General features: G+C 33.3%; 1 protein-coding gene across 4 annotated transcripts in view; it reads left to right on the top strand.

Annotated features, from left to right (window-relative positions):
- NBEA (neurobeachin) overlaps nt 1-27,209 on the top strand; it is an 816,964-nt gene that overhangs the window by 532,525 nt on the left and 257,230 nt on the right. For all 4 annotated transcript variants that reach the window (XM_016197269.2, XM_016197275.2, XM_087814370.1 and 1 more), the window contains one exon: nt 16,557-16,700. In XM_016197269.2, the coding sequence (XP_016052755.2) occupies nt 16,557-16,700 (144 nt within the window). The remainder of the gene's footprint in view (nt 1-16,556; nt 16,701-27,209) is intronic.

Genomic DNA, 27,209 nt, shown 5'->3' on the forward strand with positions numbered 1-27,209 from the left:
CTTGTATTTAAATGAAACAAATATCTTCTTAATAATCTCATTACATGGCATGCTCTATTTTAATCCTATTCTATTCTTTTTAGTAAAAATGTAATAAATCCTTCTATAAATATGCTCATTTAACCCGTCCTCCAGTGGGTTGCAAATAAAGTTTGAGAAAGATTATTCCATATTAAAGATATTATCAACTATCACATTACAATAGAACTGTACCCTAAATTGTTCTTTATAAATAGTACAATAAATAATAAATACCAAATTTTTTTTTTGTTATTTAATAAAAATACTGCTACTTTTGCCTTGGCTGGTGTGGCTCAGTTGGTTGGAGCCTTGTCCCATGCACCAAAAGGTGGTGGGTTCAATTCCCAGTCAGGGCACATATGCAGTTGTGGGTTCCGTCCCTGGTCCGAGTGAGTGCGGTAGACATCCAATCAGTGTTTCTCTGTCGCATCAATGTTTCTCTCTCTCTCTTTCTCCTTCAGTTTCTCTCTCTAAGATTAAAAAAAGAATGGTGCTACTTTTGATTGCTGTCCACCAATAAGTATTCATAGGAGTATTTTGTCTTTTTACACATTTTTAAATGCTCTTAACAAGTTAAGTTTGATTGATCATATCAGAATTTTATAAACCATATACACTTGGAAAAAAATTGATGAATACTATCTATATATATTTATAATTAGCTACTTTTGTTCTTAAAATTACTGATGTTTTTATATTAATTTTCATTCACTTGAGAGTAATAAGTAAACCATTTGTTTTAAAATTTACTATAGTTTATAACCTATAACAATAACATTCATTTTCTTGATGGACTGAAATTGAATAGAGATAGTATTTAATTCTAGTAAAAAAAAATATGCAAAGTCTTTAAAATTTGTTGCTCAAATAGTATGTGAATTGCTATAACTTAGTAAGACTCAAAATATAATTAAAGTATGATGAAGGCCTGAGGTGAGGAGTGGGTTCAAGGTGGAAGGGGTCAATGGGGGAAAAAGAGGACATCTGTAATATTTTCAACAGTAAATTAAAATTAAACCCACAACCCAGGTATGTGGCTTGACTGGGAATATTTTGCCTTAAAATCTTTTTGAGACTGATAGTCATATAATTAAATACATGAGGATTTCATATGAAACTATTATACCTAAGACAGTAACTTTATATAGCAAAAGTAACTACAGGAAACAATATGCTAGAAAAAATTATAATTGACCTGTGTTATAGGGTATTTCTTTAATGAACTCAAAAGATCACCTAAGGATTTTAGACCTAAGGATTTAGTACCAACTTAAAATGAGGTATTACTTTAGTGCTCTATAGAAGAGATTCTTAGAATTATCTACTTAAAGTGGCATGCTTTATTATATGAACTTAAAATCATTAAAACTTCATATGCACAACTATTTAAAATTTTTCACCAATTTATCTTGAATTCATGGCATTTGGAATTAGAAATATATAGACAATTTACTGTAAAGGTTACCCTAGAAGTAATATTTGTGATACTGATTTGCCAAAGCTTTAATTATATAGGATTCACAGGGTACTACTACATTCAGTATTTTACGGATTGCTTCAAAAAAGGGACTGTTAGGTAAAAAAAGCCCAGCTGGAGTGACTCAGTTGTTTGAGCTTTGTCCTGTGTACCAAAAAGGTTGCCGGTTCGATTCCCAGTCAAGCCACATACCTGGGTTGTGGGTTTGATCCCCAGTTGGAGATCTTTGGGAAGGCAACTGATATCATATCAGTGTTTCTTTCCCTCTCTGTCTCACTCTCATTCCCTCTTTTCTTCTCTCTAAGCATGTCCTTGGGTGAGGACTTCAAAAGGGGGCGGGGAGGGGGAGCTGTTAGGGAAATATTTATTTTGGTTTTCAATAAAAGTGAATAATTTGTGTGTTTAATTAGTAAAATATCTCTATTATTGAACCAATAACAAAGCCTATCCAAAACAAATTTTAAAATATTTTGCCTTAAAATCTTTTTAAGACTGATAGTCATATTTTAGTATCATAGTAACTAATTAACTGTTAATAAACCTAAGTTTAAAAAATAATACTCTAATTTTGAAATAGATAAAAAATGTAGGTGATACTAAACATCCTCTGTATGTAGTATAAATGTATTTTTAAATGTGTAGTGGTTTATGAATTTTAAATAATGCATCATCAGCGTTATCAGAACCTATTCTCTCTCTTGAGTGTTGGGTTCTTTGATAAATGTAAAGAAGAGTATGTTCTTATTTTATTTGTATGTAAAACAAAGACCACATACATGCTATAAAATATTCAAGAAATCGACATCGTACTTAGGCCAGAGTTACCCTGGTCATTCTCAGGGTGAAGGTCTTGTAGTGGAAGACAAAAGAGAACTGAAACAACTGTACCTCCAAAAACAGTCCTAGAACATGGCTCTTCAGCCTTCATCACAACTCACAGCTGCAGACTGCTGAAAGTGAGTAGAAAGTTGGGAGCAAACTATGGAGGAAGTGAAGAGGGTGACTGGAAAGTGTTCCCTGAAGTGATCTATACATAGAAATAGAAGGAAGAATTACAAATGGTCAAGAGAAAAATGTAGTATTGTACCTTTTTAAAAACTCTAAATGTGCCTTCTAACTTATGTACAAAGTATTTCTTCAGAAGAAATAGGAAATGTCAGTAATTATTATGAAGTACTTCATCTAATAAAAATAGATGTTGAGTCCTGGACGGTGTGGCTCAACGATTGGGAGTCTTCCTGTACACCAAGAAAGAAGTCGCTGGTCCCATTCCTGGTCAGGGCACATGCCCAGGTTGCAGGCTCAATCTCCAGTAGGTGGCATGCTGGAGGCAGCAGATCAATATTTCTCTCTCATCCGGGTTTCTCTCTCTCTCCCTCTCCCTTCCTCTCTAAAATCAATAAAAACATATTTTTTAAAGAATAGATGTTGAAAAAGTTAATTGAAGACTTATTTTTTTAATATATTTTGAAGAAAGCTTTTGTATTCACATATTGTCAGAACATTCATATAAAAGTAAAATAAGCTCAACCTATCATCTGGCCCTTCTGCCTGTCATTAAGCATGTAAATGTGTTTAAGCACCTTAAAATCTGGCGGTGTGTAGACTAACATCCAAATGATTGAATGTTTTGGTTTGTGTAGACATAGGTAAAGGGTATAATTATAGCACAAATCTACAAATTTTGGAAGAGCTTCAAGAACAAATTGAAATATAGTTTATTTCTTCCTCTGTATTAAATAATTACAACATTTTAGTTTCCCTGTAAATTCTATCTTGAAATTAAGCATTAAATGCACAGAAATTCTGTTGTAATCTTTGGTCAAGTTTTTTTTTTTATTAATCTACATTGTTGCAAAAAATGTTTTAGAAACAAAAGAATATTTTATGAATGGAATTTTCAGTATGGCTAGAAGTATTTGCAATATTGATCAAAGGTTTCAGAATTTTAAAGTTGTACAAGCTGAGGGAATAACCTTAAATTACTTAAGTAAGGATTATTTACATGGTTCCTCAAAGCAATCCCTGGTGTGGTAACTCAGGTCAGGTGTGTCTGTCCTTGTAGTATACTATTTTTCAGGAATGCGAGCCTACAGTCATGCAATATAACTGAAATGGAATTAGCAGACTCAATGTTTTAATAAAAATATTTTTAATTACTTGATTTTTTCTCTTAAATTCAGTCAAACATTTTAGATTAAATTATAATTGAACTTTGATGTAATGGACAGATATAATTAGTCATAATTTGGATTTCTTAATATTCTCTTCAGGCAGTTTACTTGGAGCCACAAAACAAATAATTAACAATGCTTTCTTTTAAATGAGGAAATAATCACAATTAGATATATTTTCAAGGAAACATAAAGACAGTACTTTTATTTCATATTTACTTTGTAAAGTTTTTCTTTTGATTTCATTATTAAAACTTTTGGTTGACCTTTTTAGATTGGAAAACATCCTTAACACCGATGGAGTGTTTCATGCTTCTTAGTAATACTAATGACTTGAATAATTTATGAGGCTGTCATATGCAAAGGATTTGGAGTGATTTGATATACTTTCAGCTTCTGGTGTTGAAATGTGATTAATAAAACCTGGAGGCATGTAATTTTTTTCCTGGTTTTTAATGTTCTAGTGTTTTAGGTAATGAATATGTTATTTAGGTGTTTTCTAATAGTAAAATCTCATACAAGTGGATATTTAATTGATTACAAAAAAATTCACAGACAATAGCAATGGGCAAATATAAGGAAAATATTTTAAAACTCATAAATTCATCTTCTGACTTGCAAGGTTTTTTTCTTCAGGGAAAATTAGCTAACAAGGAAATGATTGAAAAAGGGAGGTTTTGTATAGTATTTGTATGTTTCAATAAAACCTGTACTAGTTAACTTTTGGTGCATTTCTGATGCTTAGTGATTATGTTGTCAAAGAAAAATACAAAATCTTAGTAAGTTTGCTTGTCTTTGTTGACTGTCAGTTATCATTTAGGACTGTCCCTTCCACAAAATTATAGTGGGACAATGTTTCATCAAAGCCTAAGATTACAAGCTCCCCACGACTGTGATCAAAGACAACATCTTAAACAGACTTGATCAGTCATCATGAAAGAGGACAGGTTGCTTCAGCTAGAGGAAAAAATAACATGGAACAAAGATGACAAAATTAATCAGTCATTTCTTTGGCAATAAATAATAAGATATGCTGAGAACTGCAAATGAGAACATCCTTAGTTTCCTCAGAGATGCGTCTGCTTAACACCTGATTTATCTAAGCTTGTGAAGCTGCCAAGATTTGACCTTGATGAATAAAAAGCAGCTCTGTAATGAATCTGGAATTAAATTAGTTTTGATGGTATATGCATGGCTACTGTAATGTGTTACTTGCAGTCATCAAGAAATAAGCAGCACTCAGAATAAAAAATGCTAATGCAACAATCCAGTTGTTAGAAAGGGGCATTAAATTATCTGACTTCATATTTTTTTCTGACTTTAGTTTTTAAAGAGTTTATAGTTACACTTGAGAGAGGTGATTTTATTTTTTAGCCCAATAACCTATTGTTTGTATTATGTAGAGACCCTAGGAAATGTCTTACTATTGGTCATTGATAAGTCCATTTTAGTTGGTGTATTATTCATTGATTATCTATATCTATAATCAATAGATTATCTTATTACTATTTAAATAATTTTTTGAAATGTTATATGGTGTGAATTTTTTTAAAAGAGAGGAAAAGAAAGACAAGCAGGGAATAATTTTTCAGCTTGTTTTGGTGCCAGTGTCATATCTTAATATCATGGTCTTGTCTTTATCCTGTGGTTTTTATAATCTCTTAAAATAACTGAAATGGAATATATAATGCTGTTATAAAAAATGTTTATAAAATACCTTTCACAGATTTAGTATAGGATTCTTATATCAACAAAGGTTTAACAACTCTACTGTTTTTATGTTGAAGCTTCAGATTGCAGGGCTTTAAACAGATTCAAAGGAATCAGGTAACATTATTAATTTAAAAGCATTTATTCCCACTAACAGTACACAGGGTTCCCTTTTCTCTACATCCTAGCCAGTACTTGTTATTTGTTGATTTATTGATGGTAGCCACTCTGACACATGTGAGGTGATATCTCATTGTGGTTTTATTTTGCATCTCTGATGATTAGTGACATTCAGCATTTTTTCATATCTATTGGCCATTTGAATGTCTCCTTTGGAGAAGTGTCTGTTCAGGTCCGAAGGAAGGGGGAGGGGGAACTGGATGAAAGAAGGTGAAGGGATTAGCCAAAAACCATATATACATAACACACAGACACAGACAACAGTGTGGTGATAGCCAGAGGGAGAGTGGGGTGGGGGTTAGGTGGAGATGGGCAAAGAGGGTGAAAGTGGGATAGAAAGAGACTTTGCTTGGTGTGATGGGTGCACAATACAGTGTGCAGATGATGTTTTATTGAGTTGTACACTTGAAACCTGTATGGTTTTACAAACCAAAGTTACCTCAATAAATTCAATAAAAATAGAAACAAATAAGTAAAAGCATTTATTGATTATATTTTACATGCCATGCATGTGCTAGATGACATACTCAGTTTCTGAGACACAGTTTTTACCTTACTATAGCACATAGTTTAGTGTAGTGCTTCCCAGTGCTGGTGGAGGTCGGTGTGTGTGGGACTGATATCTGATGGTTATAGACCATGAATGCATAGGACATCTCCCCCAGAATGACAACAAAACTCCAGCCCAAAATGCCAGCAGTAGCAAGGTTAAAAACTCCTGGTGTAGTGGAAAGAAATAAATGGTTGTCGTAGAGGAAGGTAGTAGTTCATACAGGCGCACAGGGGAGATAGTGACTACCTCAGCCTAGTGAGTGGGTCAGAATCACCTTCAAAGAGTAATTACTTATGAACTATCTTGAGAGAAGATGAGGAATTTACCAGGTGAGAAGGGAAGAGCAGATGTAATAACAGTAATTACCAAGACATAAAGGCATAAAAAGGTCTAACTTACTCCTTTTGAAAAGCCTCAATGTTTTGCACTTGGTAACAGGTTACTTTGTAAAGATTTCAGAATACATTTTGACTTTATATGTTTCATATTCTGAGACAAAAGAAACCCAATGAGAACAGAAATTATACAGAGCTTGGGAAAAGTAGGTTGACAAGCTGTTTGTGAAAATAATACAATAATAATTCAAGAATAAACTTTCGTTTACTTACAACTGTAAACCTGCTTTTGCCCCAGCTTGTATCTTCTTTCTGTTCCACTTAGAGCATCCACATTAATACAATTTTATCTACTTTAATTGCTGTTTTTAATTGATGGTTGAGTTACGGTTTTTTAACTCACATTTTTCCCACATTCATTCATCATTTTCAGTAGCAGCATTGAAGGATATGATTTCTATGGAATAGGTCTATTAAGTATGGTATTTTCAAATTCTGAAGTATATTTTTTGTCTGTACTTTATTCCACTTAGAGCATCAAAAGCTGTTAAAGATGAGGAATTGACAAAATTATATTACTGGATTTATTGCTGAGTAGCATGGAACTGTTTGTAATCATATTTATATTTTAGACTAATTTTTCATAATGTATACACACTATTGCACTTATAAGTAATTACTACACAATATGATAAATATATTCATCAGTGCTATTAAAAATGCTGTGTGAATTCAATGAAGGGGGCTATTTAACTGAAGAATAAATTCTAGTTAAACTTGAAAGGATGAATAGAGATCTTCTCAAGTCAATAACCAGGATGGTAGAAATATGGAGAAAGGGACTGCACAGCCTAGAGTAAGGTGTGGAAGGAATGACAAATGGTGCTGTGTGATGGAACAGAGGGTAGGGTGGGGAGAGTGTATGAAGATGAGGCTAAGAGGACCATTTGGAGTCATATTGTGAAGGGATTTGTGAAGACCCATTAGAGAATTTTTATATGAGAAAATGATAGACCATAGGAATTAAGTAACATTCTAATTAATAAAATGGTAGATCCAGCAAAAACTCAAATCTAAATATCATTATACTATACAGCTTGTTGCTGTAAATAAATTGGAATTTTCTTAACTGCAAGAGCATTATTGACCTACTCTTATACCTATCATCTATAAAGGTATATCAATGCAGATTAACTTAAAGTCATTTATACGGTGTGCATTCTGTGTCATTTAGTAAAATATATTTTTTAATGTTTTTGGTGCTTTTAAAGTGCTTTAAATAACTATATCTCTGCTATTCCACTTTTTTGATTAAAGAAAAAATTTTGTTAATTACCTCTTTTTTACATGTCTCTGAGCCATTTACTTACCTATTCAAAACATCTTCTACCCCATCTCCCAGAGTTTTAAAATAGATTTTCCACAGTGAATTTTAAAAAGAAAATTCAAGCATCATTCCCCAGCTTATTGCTACCCACTGCCAGAAGACGTGTACCCTACCCTCTCAGCCCTCATTCAAGTTGTCCAGTTCATCTTGCGTTCCTAGAGTTGCCAAAACTTTCTCCCTTCCATTCTGCTACTCATCTGCCAGCTACCCCTCGTGACTTATGTTGCAACGTTTCTTTCCTTTATTCTTGTTTCCCTCCCTTCCTACCCTTCTTTTCTTCCTTCCCTGTCTCCTGTCCTCCCTTCTCTCCTGAAAAGAAACCTATTCATTGTAGAAAATCTAGAAAATGCCAAAAAAGTTTAAAGGGTGCGGGGAGGGATCGCTGATAGCCATGTAAAGATAGCTGTCTATCATTCTTGATTTATTTATTTCATGCTAGTCTTTTCTAAGTATATTGTAACATAGGGACCAAACACTGCTATGTGCTCAATCATAAAGATGAATAATGGATCATCTATGCTCTTTATGGTATTTAGAGACCTCTAAATTGAGCCAAGTTTTCTGCAATTTTTACCAGTTTTTCACAAGTTGTGTGTCGTGTGATTTTTAATATAATGAAATTTTGTTTAAAATATTTAAAACCACACTAAGTAATATTCGGTCTAAAATGTAGAGAATCTATATTTAACATCATGTATATTCTTAAAATATGGCTTATCAAATTTCCTTTAAAAGACACAGAATGCAGTTTTCTACTTTCACTCTGTTAAGAAGATTATTAAATTAGCATTTCATACTAATATAGTTTTTTTCAGGTTAAAAATGTTGTTTATGAATATCCCCTTTGTTGGTCTTCTCTAAGAAATGTTGCTTATGTATGAATATTTTGAATTAGGAATAAATGAAATTCCATTTTTGCTGTCAGACCCAAATTGTAAAAATGCATTGCATGTCTTTGAAAATCAGTATACTCTATTAGCAGTCCTGTCAATATAAAAAGTGCATTCCATTTCCACCTCTTGCTCTAATAACCTTTTCTGTGTTACTCTGAGGCAGTTCACATAATCAGAGTATATTGTCAGCTTACTGGAGTTGGGGAAGCATGAAATGAAAATCACGTTAATATTGATCCAATTCTTTTACTTGCAAGTGTCCTTGATGTCCTTTTCCATTGAGCAATAACTGTTGATGTTAGGTCACGATTTTTTTTTTTTAATTTTTTATAGTCTTGTAAATCGTTTACCAGCATAACTAATCTGAATAAGAATTTACTGCTGAGAATAATTTCTATGAATATTTTATCTTAATTAGTGCACATATTGCTGGTTCTACATGTTTACTATACCACTGAAATATTTTCCTAGAGCTTTTCAAAGAAAAACCTACCTGCAGATATAATGTCTGTATCTAGTTGAAAGCAAACAAAAGTCTATACAAGTTCCTCACTGGTGAAAACACAAACAATGCTGTACTATTAATTTTATGTGATATATGATGTGCTAAAATGGGCAATAAGTAACGTCAATTATTGACTCATGTAAGGGTTACCATTTCTAAATCAAGTTTATTACAAATTTAAAGCTGGTGTCTTAGGTTTTTAATTTATAGTAGTATAGATAGATAATATCTAATTTGGATTACTCAATATATTCTCTGTTAATAAAAAATGAATTGAAATGGGAATTGTGGTTGAATCCAGTGCATTCAAGCTAAAATACACACAAGTTAGAAAAGAGGAACTTGATGTCTAAACTGTCCAGATTGTTTATCAGTATTTATTAAATTTAATCAATAACTACTTAGATTTTTACTTAAAGTGTGTTTGAAACAACAAATAGAAACTGTCTATTTAAATAGAAAATGTACTTCATTTATGAAAATATTGGCTTTCATCAAATGATTTTGTGTTGATAAAGTCAGTGAGGTTCCTGGCTCAGCATCAGGTGTAACAGAGGAGAGAAAAAAATACTTGAGATTTCTAGTCATTCTTTCTAATAGTGTTTCTATTCAGTATCACTAACAGTTTTTGTCATTAGAATTTTTCTACTAAAATGTCTGTTTAATTTTTATTTGTGTTCTATATAGAAAATGATTGTTTTAGTTGTTAGTCTTCATTCAGTATGTCTTTCCTTTTGTGTAATTATCATTTATATTTCTTAAAAAAGGGAGTACTATGCCTATGCTACAAAGTCAAACACAAAATTTAATTTTGAATTTAAATTATTTATGAAGAAAAATATTTACTTTTTAGTAAACAATTGTTACAATACAGTGTGTTCTATGTATCTACTCCTTTTATCTCACATTAAATTTGGCATAAAATATTTTTGAGTGATGGGTTTCTTAATATAATATTAACCATTCTTTTCTTCTTTGAAATATTCAAAATTATAAACTTCTTAGTAAATAGATAGATCCATATGTGTTATTGCATGAGATCATGTCACCATGTGTAATGTAATTAGTTGAAAGATATATTTATCTTAAAATCTTTTTCTTCTAATGAGAATTAAATAATGTCATTAAAGTTACTAAAAGTACTGTTCTGTAAAAGTATTTATTGCTCTGATTTTAGTTTTAACAAGAAAAAGTAAACTTTAAAATTTCTCAAAGTATTCATATGTCATTAATACTTCTAAAAGAAAGTAGAGTTTAGAATTTTATCTTATACAGGGATAATTTTTTCAAAACACATTTTAAAAGCTAAACTATTATATTATAAAATGGTAGATATGAAAAATAACTTGTTCAAAAAAGATTGTCATCTTGTGAAACTGGTTTCCAGATGTTTAGAAACTATAGAATTTCCTGATATCTTACATTTAGATACATTTAAGATGAGAATAAATTTTTATTCTATCTCCTTCCAATGATGGAAGAGAAGTATGTATTAAGTGCATTACAGACATATAAAAGTCTAGTATCGACTTTGTTGAGAAAGCAGTTCTTTCCCTTCAAATACCCAAGATATTAAGAATATTTTAAGATACCCATGTACAAAATTGAAGCTGAATGTCAAATACACTTATGCTTATTTTATTTAATTAGATCTTTAAGTGGATACTATAGTTATTGGGAGAAGACAATTTTTAATGTAAGCTATTTACACTTTATTCAATTTCATAAACACTTTGTGGCACCTTTCTACGTGCTATCTATCTGCAAGGAGCATCCAGCCTAGTGGAGGAGCTGCAGGCTTGTATTGCATTGTAGTGAATATAAACAGTGTGATAGCAGCATGTTGGAGGGAAGAAGGTCAGTCCCAACCAGTTCCTGGTTTATTCTGTCTTTTCTCTTTGTGCATTAGCCACATATACAGGGTGTCCCAAAAAGATGTATACACACTTTAACAGATGATAGCTCAATTTTGAAAATGGAATTGTGTGTATACATTTTGGGGGATATCCTATATATATAATTTATGGCTTACCTTTTGCTGTAAAATACTTTTTTCTTTATTAGTATAAATATTTTAAGGTTAACTACAGAATAATTCCTTAAAGAGAAGACAACTACCTTGTAGTACTTTTGTTTACATTAATTGCTTATATTTATCAATGGAAAAAAACATGGTGGACTTATAATAAATAAAATAATTTCTTTTCTTTGATTGTCCAGACTTTGCTTATAGATATTCTCTTTGAATATTTTAAGGATAAATTAGCATCTCTGATTTGTTATTTCTATATTTTAACTACTGATTTTAAATAACAATAGAAGAATTTTAAATGATAATAATACAATTATAATACTGGTAATAGTAGAGTATAGTAACAGTACTAGATATATTTTAGTTTTCTTGTTATTTCACTTTTAAAATATACTTTGTTTCACATGGATCCTTGTTTATTAAGAGAATTTTTATGAAACAAGAGCTTTATGTAGATTCATATAATGCAGTATTCTATATTAGATAACATTTTCACATAAAGAGCTTCAAGCATAATATATTTACAGAGGAATCTAGTGTATATCCAGTGCTTTCCTATATTTATTTGTAGCATGATGTTGAAAATAAAATAAGTGCAATTTTGCATTTGGCTTCATTAATCTATAATTTGGAGGCATTTTTAAAATTCTGAAATCTTATAAACTTTATGGCATTTTAATATTTTCTTAGAAAATAAGTGTATATGTATATCCAGCTTTACACATAGTTCACATTTGCAAATTTAAGGCATTCTGGTGGTTTGTGGTATTTGCTTGTTAATTTCTTGATGAATGGCTAAAGAGGCCAAGAAGTGCATTCAGTCCAAACTATCTTCTGTCTTCTAACGATAGATGATCTCAAATAAATTCTCTTCCCAATCAGATTTTGATTTGTTGGGTGTTAAACCAATTCTTTCTAAGGACAGTGTTTATAAGCCTTGTAATGAGACAGCCCTCTGAGACCTTACCTCTTTTTGCCTGTAATTTTGATGAATGAAGCTCTAATTCATAAAGGATATTGTGATTGAAAAGCACTTTTGCATCTCATACACTTTAATTTAGATAAATGTTTGCTGCAGTGCCATAAAAATCAGGAAGTTTACTGAGCTGCAAACTGATAACACTTCAACAGGAAGGATAAGTTCAGTGTGTTGGTATGGATTAGTTTACTATATATATATATTAAAAGACATTTGTTTTACTGATTTAAAACTAGAGGGGATAAAAGTAAAAATGTAATATAAATTTCAGAGCTCACTTTCATTTTTTATTGATAGGTTTGAATTTTAGTAACAAGAGTTATGTAAAGCTTTTTTTTTTTAATGACAAAGATTACACATGGTTGTGATACAAGGAAAAACTTGCTTTATTAAGCTGACTCATATATATATATATATATATATAGGGCTTTATTGACTATTTTATATAAAGAAACAAATTCCCTTTTGTATAAATACATAGATTCTTGAATTTTCTCCCAATCTGAAGGCATATCGTCAAGAGTCTCTGAGATATCCTGAGATGTTCAAATTAAGAAATATCCATAGGTAACTTTTATGTCTCAGTTTATTCACTTATTCAGCATTTATCAGGACTTGTTTGGTGGCGGGCAGGATGCTAAGGACTGAGAATACAAAGACAGAAGCATGTTCCCAGTCATCAAGAGCTTCCAGGCTCTGTGGACACAACAAGCAAATAGTTACAATACTGATAACTACTACAGTAGCAGGATTTGAGAAATGTGGTGGAAGCATAAGGGAAGGAACACAAAAACCTACCTTAAAAAATTAAGAGAGTGGAACACAGGATTGGTGGACTTGAACTTCAATTCAGCAAATGTTTGTGATGCACCTGCTTGGTGGCAGGCACTGAGGCTGCAGAAATTAGCCTATAGCAGCTTCTTCCTATAAGCTGCCCAAGGTGACTTCTGAAAATTGTTCACTATTCGCTTGACACACAAAAAAAATCCACAAAATCATGCAAATCAAGAGGTTCAAATCTTCATGTTCACTTTAAGAACATTTAAGAAACTGCCTAGGTCATCAAGGGTATGCATATGAGAAAAGCCACCAAATATCTGAAGAATGTGTGACTTTCTGTTCTTACAGTGGTGGAGTTAGTAGGTGTGCCCAGGCCAAACAGTGGGGATGGACCCAAATTCAGTGGCTCTAAAAGAGTGCTGAACTTTTGCTTCAAATGCTTAAAAGTGCAGAGAGTAATGCTGAGCTGAAGGGTTTAGATGTAGAATCTCTGGTCATTGAGCACATCCAGGTGAAAAAAGCTCCCAAGATGCAGTGCAAAACTTACAGAATTCATGGGCAGATTAACCCAAGCGGGAGCTCTCCCTGCCACATGGAGATGGTTCTTACTGCAAAGGAGCAGATTGTTCCTAAAGCAGAAGAGCAGGTTGCACAGAAGAAAAAGATATCTCAGAAGAAACTGAAGAAACAAAATCTTATGGCTCAGAAGTAAATTCAGCATACAATAAATACTAATAAAAGTAAAATAAGAAGAAATTAGTCTATCGTGTAGTGGAGAAGACAAACACGACAGATAGCACCTATAGAGTGTAGCTGAGTTCTGTGTAAATTGTGAAAGTACAGAGGGTTTGATTAGGAAAGGCACGTGAAGGAGGTAAGTTTTGAAAGTCAAGTAGGAATTAGCCAAACAAAGGGGGAAGGAAGGAACATGCCATACAGAGGAAATAACAGCACAGGTAAAGGGGTCTGAGAAAGCAGGACGTATTTTGAAAGCTATAAATGGTCCAATATTGCTGATGGGGTAGTAAGAAAAGATAATGAAAAATTGATAGTAAGAAGATAAAAGACCTTAATCAGCCATGCTAAGAAGTTTAGACTTTATCCTAAAGGTATAATCTTTGCACTCAGTGTCGTTGATTGGGAAAATTTATTAAGCCATATTAAGCAGGGAAATATCCTTGACTTATTTGTGTTTTATAATAATCACACAGACAAAAGCATAGAGGATAGTGTGAATAAGGGAGCTGTGGAAAACCTATAGGCCAAACTATGATGGTTTGAGCCAGGGCAGAGGCAGTCACCTTGCAGGATGAATTCTACCTTTGTCCCTTCAGTAAGCGGGTTGATCAAAAAAGGAGGAGGTGGAGGAGCAGGAGATGATTTGTTCAGGTAGGAAAATGTGGAATTAAGAATATCCAGTTGAAGATGTCTAGTAAAAGATCCCTCTTGAGATCTTTATATGGCTACAAAAACCTCAAGAGAGACTTCTAGGTTAACAATCACTGGATTTGCCTCTCTTGTTCTCAGATGGTGCAAGCTCTGGGTTTCACTAATTAAGTTATTACTGAAGCAGCAAATTTACATTATAAAGATAGCTACACCCAGAAGATTACTCTTGTGCTGGTTTATATCAATTAAAACCAAATAAAATTAAGATAAGGTTCTGGACCATTCAGAAATTAATCCTTAAGTTTTTATTCTAGAAATAAAAATTGTCTATGTACCAGTGAAAGAAGAATGCACATATAATCCATTTAATTCCCCTGGTCTCCTGTGTAACAGTGATTTATAATAATACTTCTGTCTCTGGAGTATTTATCAAAATATATATTAAACAATCTATTACTTTATACTGTTAAGCTATATTTTAACCATGCTCTCTAAATACTACTATCCAGTAACAGCTAGGGTGACAGACTGTATTCCTCAGCCAGTGACACTCCACAGTACTATTGTCACATGACTGTGTTCCTCAACATGTATTTTTTAACCTTCTGTGGGCTACCCTTGAGTCAATTTGTTAATGTTTTAGCAAACAGAATTGACTCTTGAGTCACTGACAGAAAGAAGAGTGCTGCCCGGCCAGGCGTGGCTCAGCGGTTGAGCGTGGGCCTAGGATCCAGGAGATCGAGGTTCGATTCCCAGTCAGGGCACATGCCTGGGTTTCGGGCTCAATCCCCAGTTGGGGGGCATGCAGGAGGCAGCCGATGAGTGGCTCTCTCATCATTGATGTTTCTATCTCTCTCTCTCCCTCTCCCTTCCTCTCTCTGAAATCAATAAAGATATAGTTTTTAAAAAGAAAGAAAAAAAGAGAAAAGTATGCAAGCTTCAGAAAAAAGGGCTATTTTATACAATGCAAGTTTCACAGCAGCTGGATGCACTTCCAAGAAAATGGTGGTGCAGATATCAACAGGTAGTAACGGACTGTTGTTGGAAGTTCTCTATTGGGCCTGGGAAAATTGACCAAAAGTATTATTAATTGTCAAACGGTTTGGCCAAAGGTATGACAATACTTGAAGAGTAATTGCATGTGTGCACAATATCATAACATCCCCTAGAAGTATGATACAACAACATCATATAAGAGTGATTTGTTAAGCTCCCATTTTCAGGAATATATCCACTACACCAAATGAGATGTGACAATGTTTTCCCAGTTAATGCTGCTCCTTGAAGCCTACATCCTAAAACAGTGATATGAAGTAGATATATTTCATATATATATAAACACCAAAGCAGGTGTTTGAATGTAAATATTTGTTAAGCAGTCAAATCCATGAGAGATTCAAATGAATTTCAATTTTTAACCTTCATATTGATTGACCTATTAATGCTAGGTAAACTTTTGCTATATTTGCATTTTTCTTACTTATTTTTGTGTGTTTTGGATTTTGGCCTTTTTTACTACTTTATGTAACGAAGTCAGGATATCACCTTAGAAAACCATTATTTTATTAATTGCTAAAGAAATAGCTGTTGTGATGTACATTTTATGTCTACATCATTCCTGACTCCACCTTTCTGTAGCTTCCCAATAATAAACATATCTCCCTTCAAATGTGAATGCTTTTTTGTGTTCTTCATACCTATTTATCTTTTCAAAAGATCTGATCATTTGATTATCTAATTCACACAAAGGTATAGTTGTGTAAAATTGTATAATTTTATGGATCAGAAAACCAAGTTTTTGGTGAGATGCAGACTTTTTATAGAAAGTGCAGTGACCTTAGAACCCCAAGATGTGGGTTATAGAGACCTTTGTCTACCACCAGCCAAGTCCTAGGTCTCTACAGGCATGTAGCTTTGTCAGCCTGTTTCCTCATCTGTAAAACAAGGGTGGGAGATTACATCATCTTTCTCTCAGTTATTTAGAAGATCAAACAAGATAAAGAAGGTAAAAATGTTCTATACTTGTAGAGTAATGTGTAAATGTGGCATATAATTGTAAAAAGGTATTAGATTATTTCTAATACTCACTGAAAGCAAATCAATCACAATAACCCAAATTATTGTATTTTGCTTGTGACTAGGCACTGAAGAAGATGTAGTGAAGTCGAAGAAAACATTCAGAAGTCAAGCAATAGTGAATCAGAATGCAGAGACAGAGCTTATGCTGGAAGGAGATGATGATGCAGTCAGTCTGCTACAGGAGAAAGAAATTGACAATCTTGCAGGTAAATTTTAAAATGTTTTTCTATCTGTTGTAAGTAATAAATAGTCACAAGGTTACTGAATTTACAATCGATCTCCTGGTAAATAAGTATGTGCCAGTGGTTGAATGATGCTCAATTATGTGAATGTTAATGATTTGTCTCATTTCTAATGACCAGATGGGATATGGCTATCTTACAGTGTTGTCCCATAATGGTTTTAGAATCCCATAAGAGCAGGGTGCTTCATGAAGGTACATGTACAATTTTGTACACAATTTCAGAGGGTTTACTAACTCCTCAAATCATATTCTAGATCTCAAGTTAAAAACTCCTGCTTTAGAGTCTCAAGGAGTCTAAGTCTCACCTCACCTCTGTATTTTCAGCCTGTATGAAATTGGAGTGACTTATATTCATCATAAAGGAGTAGACTTATATTCACCATTCTGTTTACAAAATAGCACTCCTGTTTCCAGAAGTGTGCTGGAAATTATCTGGCATGACTAATGAAAGCCTCCAATGATACTGTTACAATTGGAGACTTCTTTCACTGAAGAGACGTTACTACTGGTGAATGTAAATGGGAGATGGCACATTATTCTCCCTCTTCTAGATGTTTAATAAGGTTATTCTAATACCAGTTCCTGGATATGCCTATGTTATTAACATTTCTGTATTATGAAATCTATTTTTTCTATTTAAAATTAATCTTAAATCTATGAACAAATGTTTGCCTCAAGTTTCTAAGTAAATGTTCAAGTTTTGCTTTTGTAGTTTCTTGATTTTTTTTAGTAGCTCAAAGATTTTACCTGAGGCTATTTAGAAACTTAAGCAAATGAAGGCCATTATTTCCTTTTGCCTACAGATTTGTTTTCTCTTTTCCTAGTCTTACTCTTGATCCTGAAAAACTATAGAGAATTCACAAATGTGATTCCTCATGTTTTTAGAAAATGAGTTGCTTTTCTTTATTCACATATGTTCAATATGTTCAATAATTATGCAATTTAGTTTAGACTCTCTGGTCCTTAGTTTCCACTAAGGGTAATTAATTACTTGATAAAACTTTGACTAGTACCTTGAAGTTTCTTGTAGTAAGAGCTGTCCAGTAATACTAGAGGCAAAAATCCAATAAAGACCAATAACTCCTTTATATTTCTCCCCTCTAATGGTAACTAGAGTAATTATTAACATTAATCTATACTCATAAATAAAATTTGCAAAATAACATTACGTTAAAATACCTAAAGAACAAAGAAAGTATGCTTGAAATAAATTATTTAAAAATTGAATCTTGACTAATTCATTCTGTCAAGACTCCTCTAACTCCTATAAATTTTAAACAGATTTGCCTTTGTGCAGATCTGATACCATTCATATCCACCTGGTCCTAACTCATACTCTTTTTTGGAGTCCTTGCGTCTAAAAAATCTTACAAAATATTGATTCCCTACCTAAAATATTGATTCCCTACCTAGTCATAGTGTTTGTTTTTAAAACAGCAGTCTACAAATGTGACTCTAAACTTTGAATGTAGTACAAAAGTAGAGGATGTATTTTTGTTTTGTTTTGTCTTGTTTTCTTCAATCCCCACCCAAGGATATTCTCTTCCATTGATTTTTAGAGAGAGCAGAAAGAAGAGGGAGGGAGGAGGAGGAGGAGGAGGAAGAGGAGAGAAAGAGAGAAACATCAATGTGAGAGAGACACATTGATTGGTTGCCTCCTGACTGCGCCCAGACTTAGCCCAGGAATTGAACCTACAACCCTTCGGTTCTCTGGCCAATGCTTCAATCACTGAGCCACACTGGTCAGGGCAGGAATGGATGTTTAATGGAGGGAGGGTGACAGAGATAGTCTTCAGAATACATAGGCATATACAGATTCATTTTGTAAATGCTGAAGCCTATTTATTAATCTAGCCTGACATGATAGTAACAATGTCACATAAAAATCATTTTTAGAAGTTAATTGCAAGCCAGTATTCTTAGGTTTTAAAAAAATCAGATCCTGTTCCATAGGGGTGTCTCCAGCACAGCAGCTCTTTGGCTGTAGTTGCAGCTGGTCCTCACAGCTGATTGGCCTGGGGGTCAGTTCCTCCCAATGACTCCAACAGCAACCAAGGCTTAACTACAACAGGACAGTGCACACAGCCCACACAGGGGAGCACCTAGAAGGCCCAGCTCAGGTGACTGGGGAGGCTGAGCCACTGGACCCTACACAACACCTATTACACAAAGCCACTCTACATATTCCAGGAGACACAGCAGTTCTATCTAATACATAGAAACAAATACCTGGAAGCAGCCAAAATGTGGAGGCAAAGAAACCTGTCACAAAGGAAAGAACAGAAAAAATCTCTAGAAGAGGAACTAAATGAAATAGATCCAAGCAAGCTAACAGATAGAGAGTTCAGAATTTTGGTTACAAGGATGTTTAAGCACATGGTTAGGGAAATAACTGAGAAAATCGATAACATAATAAAGTACCAATTTGAAATGAAGGCTACAGAAACTGAAATGAAGAATAATTTACATGGAATCAACAGTAGAGTAGAGGACGCTGAGAATCAAATCAGCAATTTGGAACATGAGGAAACAAAAAACACCCAACCAGAAGAGCAAAAAGAAAAAAGAATCCAGAAATATGAAAATAGTATAAGGAGCCTCTGGGACAACTTCAAGAGGCTCAACATTCGTACTATTGGGGTGCCAGAAGAGGCAGAAAGAGACCAAGGAATTGAAAACCTATTTGAAAAAATAATGACAGAAAACTTCCTCTACCTGGGGAAAGAAATCGACTTTCAAGTCCAGGAAGCATAGAGGGTCCCAAACAAGAGGAACCCAAAGAGGCCCATAGCAAGACACATCATAATTAAAATACCAAAGGTTAAAGACAAAGAGAGAATCTTAAAAGCAGCAAGAGAAAAGCAATTAGTTACCTACAAGGGAGCACCCATACGACTGTCAGCTGATTTCTCAACAGAAACTTTGCAGGCCAGAAGGGAGTGGCAAGAAATATTCAAAGTGATGAAAAACATGGAACTACAACCAAGACTGCTCTACCCAGCAAAGCTATCATTTAAAATAAAGAGCTTCACAGATAAGAAAAAGCTAAAGGAGTTCATCACCACCAGACCAGCACTACAGGAAATGTTGAAGGGTCTTCTTTAAGAAGAAGCTAATGAACAAAAGAATCTGATGAACTAAATAGATCCAGAGACATTGACACATGCAACAGGCGATCGTATTTCAGAGGAAAGAGAGAAGGGGGATGGAGGGTGGGAAGAGATTAACCAAAAAAGTTATATGCATATATGCATAACCCATGGCCACAGTCAATAACAGGGTGAAGGCCTGGGGAGGGGGTGGGAGCGAAGTGGAGGGGGTCAGTTGCGGGGGGAAATGGTATACCTGTAATACTCTCAACAATAAAGATAAATAAATAAATAAAAACATCAGATGTTAATGAAGTTTCAGAGCACATGTTGCTCTGACAATTTCTTGTGCTGATAATTGTTTTGTGTCTCAGAAATTAAAATTTGTTAAACAATGTCTTTCTTTTTTATAACTGATCACTGTAAATGGCCTATAGTGCTAAACTGCCTAAAGAAAACTTCGCCATCACAGGAGATCTAACTCCAAATTAAAATCCAGGAGATCATAAAAGATGTGTGCAAAACTAATGATCACAATAGAAAAATAAGGGAAATTGCCAACTTAGTTAAGATTGATTCTGTTTTCTTGTTTATTTATTTGTTTAAAAGATAGGACCATTTTCTGATTATAGAGATAAAATTTTAAAAAGAACAATATCCAGCATGTCTTAATAGGAACCAGGGAGTGTTTCAAGGTTTTTATGTGCAATCACCTATTTAATAATCACCACTTTATAAGTAGATATTATTGTTACCTTAATTTTACAAATGAGGATATAGAGACCAAGAGAGATTAAATAGTGTGCATAAGATTAAGAAGTATATGGTTTGAACTAAAAAATACCAAGTAGTGTATTTAAATATGTATCTATATATACTTCAAGACTTTTCTGAAATGATGCAAAAACAAGATCCTCAGTTTATAACTCAACTTTTACACTAGTTTTATTATATTATACTTAGAACTCTATGAATATGCATAATAATTAATTTTAGCTTTATATATGTGTTCCCCAAAATGATTCTGGTATGTTAAAAAAAATCCAATAGCCTATTTGTAGCACACTTTTATTTAAATATTGATCTTTTCACATGTCTTCTCCATTTTGTGTGGAATTTTCTAGTTTTAATGAAGAAAAATATTCCACAGTGTTTTAAAAATTTTAATGTCGTACAATTTTCCATTTCACTTTTAGTTCCCTTTCTTCCCAAGCTGTTTATCTCAACAGGCAAGTTAAATGTGTGTGATTATGAATTGCTCAATTTATTATGTATTGTATCAAATGGCCAACATGATAATAATAAAGTATGAGAATCAATTAAGTAATTATAATATTAACAACACCTCACTTAGTTTATTTTAATTGCTTTTTTAGTTTGTAGTGATTGGTAAAGTGAGTTAGGACCTAAGTTTCCTTATATAACTAAAATTTTTAACTTACTATATTATATTTATTATTTAAAATATTTTACTACTTAAAACATTGAAATTAATTAGTAGAGTTCACCTGATTTTAATCTAAAATCTCAACTTATTTTAATTTGAAACAAATCAGTTTTGTAAATTATGAAAAAATATTCTTTATATATATATATATGCACACACACACACATATATATATATATATGTAAGCTATTATTACCAACCATCCACTGATTTATTTAATGTTAAATAAAAGGTTTTTTACAGGCCTACATCAATGTCCAAATTTCATTTTTTAACTAAAATATACTTCACACGTCCCTGCTCAATTTTAAGAGCTATTTAAAACACTTTATGAAGTATTCACTGGTCAGTCTTGTCACCCCATAATATCTTTTTGGTAACAACTTTATTGAGATATAGTTCATATACCATACAATTGACCGAAATAAAGTGCACAATTTAATGATTTTTAGTATATTCACAGAGTTATGCAACTATTACCATAATTTTAGAACACTTTATCACCCCAGAAAGAAACCTTATAGTCTTTGGCTACTCCTTTCAATTTCCCCATTCCCCATCCACAAAACTCTCGAGCACCACTAATGTATTTTCTGTCTCCGTAAATTTGCCTGTTTGGTACATTCATATAAATGTAGTCTTTTCTTTTTTAAAATATATCTTTATTGATTTCAGAGAGAGGAAGGGAGAGGGAGAATGAGAGAGAGAGAAACATCAGTGATGATAGAGTCATCAATCAGCTGCCTCCTGCACGCCCCCTACTGGGGATCGAGCTCACATCCCAGGCATGTGCCCTGGATCTCACAATCTCCTGGATCATAAATCAATGCTCAACTGCCGAGCCATGCCTGTTGGGCCAAATGTATTCTTTTCATATAATATGTAGTCTTTGTGATTGGCTTCTTTTTCTAGTCTAGTGTTTTCAAGGTTCATCAGTAGTGTAGCATGTATGTCCTTTTTATAGCAAATAATATCCCATTATATTGTGGATATACCACATTTTGTTTATCCATTTATTAGTTGATGGACATTTGGTTTGCTTTCACTTTTGGCTATTGTGATTAATACTGCCATGAGCATTCATATACAGCATTTTACATTAAACATGCATTTTTATTTCTCGAATATACACTTAGGTGTGGAATTGCTGGATCAAATGATAACGTTGTGTTTACCTTTTTGATGAACTGCTAGACTGTTTTCTAAAGTGGCTGCATCATTTTATTCCCATCAGCAATGTGTGAAGCTCCAATTTCTCCATATTCTTCACAATGCTGGTTATTACCTTTTTTATTTTTGCCACCCTATAAAATTTTAATTATATCATTCTTAAAACACTTTAAGCTTTTCTGTATGTTTTCTCTCTCCTTTTAGACTATAAATTCCTTAAGGGTAGCGACCATATCCGATATACCTTTGAACCATGAAAAAATCTTCTAACACAATTGCTTGGTCTTAAAAGGTTTTCATTGACAAATTTCACGTAGGTAAAGTAAACTGGAGAGTTGAGATAATTATCTAGTTAATTTACACCAAAAACAAAATGCAAATCAAAACTTATTTTGAGCTTGAATTAACAGATCATCTGCTCATACTAGTTGAAACATTTAAAATAATTACTGATCACTTGACTTTTCTGGGGTAAAAACACCTAAAGTTAAGCTAATCTTTGTTTCATCCCATCTTCTGCGAGTTGTGTCATTTTAACTAAATGTCTCTTAAAGTTAAGATACCACCGTGACTCTGAATCACAAAACAGTTTCTCTATCACATGGAAAAGATATTCCATAATTCTATAACCTATGGATTTTAAGTATTTCAAAAGTATTACTATAGGGAACTAGTAACATGGGAAGACTTGTTAGAATATAAGACTTGGATGTTTTTATGTAGGTTTTTCAAAGTGATAGATTTATAACCTCTTTCTCCCCCAAGTCAGGAATCTGAAATGCAGGGGGGAAAAAGCATTATGTAAATTTAAGAATGCAAAAGAATACAGAAATAAGGAGGCGGTCTACTAAGGGAAATAGAATTAGTCAATGAGAGGCTCTCTTAAGTGACGGTCACCTACCTTCCCATCATGGCTTACCTTTCATTACCATCACGGTAACCTGTGCTTAGAACTTTTTTATGGTCAACCATTCCTACCTCCCTAAATCTCTTTTTGACTGCATTTGTGAACTCATTCACTTACTCATTAACATATAGTGAATATTTAGTGAGTATATAGAGCTCTGGAAGTCAGAAACTAATAGAAAAAAATAATCAGGAGAATTAGCTCAGCTACCACTACCACTACCTCTGTGACTCAAGTAGCCAGTAAGTTACAACATAGGATATGTCTGTCCTACTAATTAATAAAGTAGACAATTGAGATAATCAGATAGAGCCTGGCTAGGGTGGCTCAGTGGGTTGAGCATCATCCCGCACACACAGAGGTTGCCTGTTGGATTCAGGTCAGGGCACAGGCCTGGGCTGTGGGTCTGACCCTAGTCCGGAGGGTACAGAAAGCAACCGGGGTCGACGTTTCTCTCTCTCTCTCCCTTCCTAAGCAAGTCCTTGGGTGAGGATTTTTAAGAAAGATGATCAGATAGATAATTTAGGTCTTTAAATGTTCTAACTTGGAATTTCCAGATTCCAGAGGCAAAATTTTTATAAGTAAATTGAATGTTACCAAAAACCTGAGCTAAAAAAGGAGGATGAAGTGAAATGCAGAGAATGTATGAAGGAAGAGCTCAGGACTCTAGGAAAGGCAATAAAATTTCCAGAACGGAATTCTAACAGCTAAGAGTGTTTCAGTGAAATTTGTTATTTAAAAAAAGAATATGAGCCAAAAGCATGGGAAGATTTTATTACAATTGTTTATAGAACAAGAGAACCAGTAACACAGAACAAGTTCATGCTTCATCCATGTAGATGCTCTCGGGTCTTGTCTGCTTACGTCTGCTTCATGAGTACAGTTCTAATGTGGTTAAGGAGTATTCCTTCCTTAACAAAACTAGCATTTTTAAAAAGATTTCTTCAAATTTATTTTTATTTAGTTTTAGTTATGAATCTAACCAGAATTGAATCAACCTGATATTTGTATGTAGGGAAACAATGTCTTTTAAACATTCTGGATTCTCTAAAGTACATTTTGCGCAGGATTTTCCCCTTAATTTTTAAACCCATGTGTATTTCAAGGGAAATTTAATCCATATGTCCCTGACTCACTCACACTTAACTCATCAAAATGTTGTTTAATAAAAGCTATTTGATGTTGAAAAAGCCTTATGAGTCTTTATAAGTCTTTCTTCTCTCTCTTTGAATTAGGAAGTTGCTTTGCCAGTCATAAATAGTATACCCAAAGGATTCACGTTCAGCTTCAAACACAGAATTCACAGAGTTCTTAGAAACAACATTAAACACATGCTCATTTTTTAAAAAGCTAAAATATTTAAATTTCTAGCTTATTTTTTATTTCAGTCAAAGAGTTGGAAAAATAAATAAAAACTTCACCTTGAATATCTAGGCCTTCTTAGCCTGTTTCCATTATTTTTACAATATTTTTACAAGGCCATTTTAGAGTCTGCAGATATTTCACTGTATTCATTTTTTTGTATTTCCAAAAATGTATGTCTCCCTCAACCATGGATTCTATAGTCTATAAAATTATAAACACTTTTAAGGTACTCTTAACTGTAACAACATCCCTTCTAACCAAACTATGTAAATTTTAAATATAATGAAAGGACATCATTCAACTGTTTATTAGACATGATTCAAATTATTTATAACATTCTTACATCTTTTTTTTTTTAATTTTAAAAATAAGCCATTATTTGTTATGCTGTTTCAGAAACCACAAAGATGAGGTTTAGTCTTTCTAAGACAGTGTTCTAGTTGATATTTATTTTTATATTTTACTTTTTTCTCTCTATGGAAGATTTCCCATAAATCTGTGACTCTACTGATTTATTGTTATGCTTACTACCAACATGGAAAATAGGGACAATAAACAACTCAGCTAACATCAGTAGACCATATATGTAGGGCACTAAGCTTTCATGTGCCATGTATTTTTAAAAAGTATATGAATGCTGAATGCAGATATTAATCACATACTGAAAATATATGTGTTATCTTGTTTGTCACACTTGGAGAAAAAATAATGTGAGATAACTGTTTTTCTACTCCCAAACTGTGGATGTTAGCAAGTTAGAGAAGAGGAGAGATGAAGCATTCATCATCAAATACTGCTACACTTACAAAGGTGTTGGTGGTCTCTGGAGGACTTTGGCGCTAATTCAAATATTAGTGGAATAACAGATTTTACACTTTGAAAAGTACTAGACCAAAGGACAAAGAAGTCTGCCTATGTACTGAAAATATGTTTTTATTTAATTATTTTATTTTTCATGGCTTGATGCTACATAGACAAAGTAATAGCCTGCAGAAGGAGGTACTTAAAAACAGTCTAATTAGGGACAAGTATTTGCATGACAATCAATTTATAAGTAATTATCACAGTAGAATCTGCACCATCAGTTTAAATTGTCAGTCCAGTAAGTATAAATCTAGAACTTTTTATCAGCAAAAAGATGAGAAAGTCAGGCTGAGTTTGCTGTCTATATATTGTTAAATATATTTTTCCATATAAAATATTTAGGCACTTTTACTGATCAGAAGGTGACTCACCATGCCCTGCCCAGGGTGACTCAGTAGTAGTGTTGGCTGGAGAGCACCAAAGGGTCAAGGATTCAATTCTCGTTCAAGGGCAGGTACCTGGATTGCAAGTTTATCCCCAGCGGGGTCAGGGAGCATGTGGGAGACAACCAGTCCAATAAGTGTGTGTCTTTCACACTGATGTTTTTCTCTCTCTCTTCTCTCTTCCCCCCTTCCACTTTCTCTAAAAGAGCAATGGAAAAATATCCTCTATTGAGGATAAACCAAAATGAATGAATGAATGAATGAATGAATGAATGAATGAATGAATGAATGAGGCTGATCACAATGTTTCATTTTTTTTTTAATTCAAAAGTTCTGTTAAGTTTTTTTTAATTTTTTTATTTGTCACTAACAGATAAAACAGCTAAGTATAGTTGCAGTGCTATTCCAGTTCAATTTGTATATAAAGAATCAGGTATCATAAAAAACTTTCTAAAAAAAAATCTACGATTGGGCTGTGGGAATGAGTCTCCATGGACCAGCTAGCTTTTTTTTGGCCAGGATGTGTGTGTGTGTACTAATGAATTAGGTAAGTAGTAAAGAGTTAAGCGTGGATGGGCAAATGAGGCTGGGAGGCTTAATTTGTTTGTTAAGAGAAAACAATACTACAGGACGATAACTTTACAACTCTATGATTTAGGTATTATACTTCATTTTAAGATATGGAAACTGAGGTCCAGACATCATGATCACATAAGAAGCACTTGTTCATTCCACTGCATCAGTGTTTTTTTTAATTCCAAGTTGCAACCTAACATCAATTATGTGGGTTATTACCAGCATTATTTTTAAGTGAAATAAAAGAGAAAAGAGTAGATTCAAATAGGAAAAAAAATGTTGCACATAGTAAAGACAAGAGCTAGAAGGACCTGTTGGGTCTTTATTCTTTGATGTCAGATTTCAACTTGACTCAGGTTGGATGTGGTTATCTAAGCAAACAAATATATACACAATATATACTATATACAAGAAATTACAGTGGGTGTGTTGAGTAAGGAGACAAATAAGGTTAAAGTTCTTATTTTCAAGGAAGTTATATAGTCTAGAGGAAGAGCAGATAATGGGCGGAGAGGAGGGGAATCCTGGATACACAGAGGAAATCACCATAACATAAGACAAGGCCCTTGACCACTGCGAGGGTCTGGAAAGCCCTCCTAGACTAGGTATTTCCCATTTTGAATCTTGAAGCATTTAATTTTGAAGCATTTAAATCTTGAAGATTTAGAAA

The sequence above is a fragment of the Miniopterus natalensis genome, chromosome 2 (assembly GCF_054644295.1).
Source record: "Miniopterus natalensis isolate mMinNat1 chromosome 2, mMinNat1.hap1, whole genome shotgun sequence".
Taxonomy (NCBI): Eukaryota; Metazoa; Chordata; class Mammalia; order Chiroptera; family Miniopteridae; genus Miniopterus; species Miniopterus natalensis.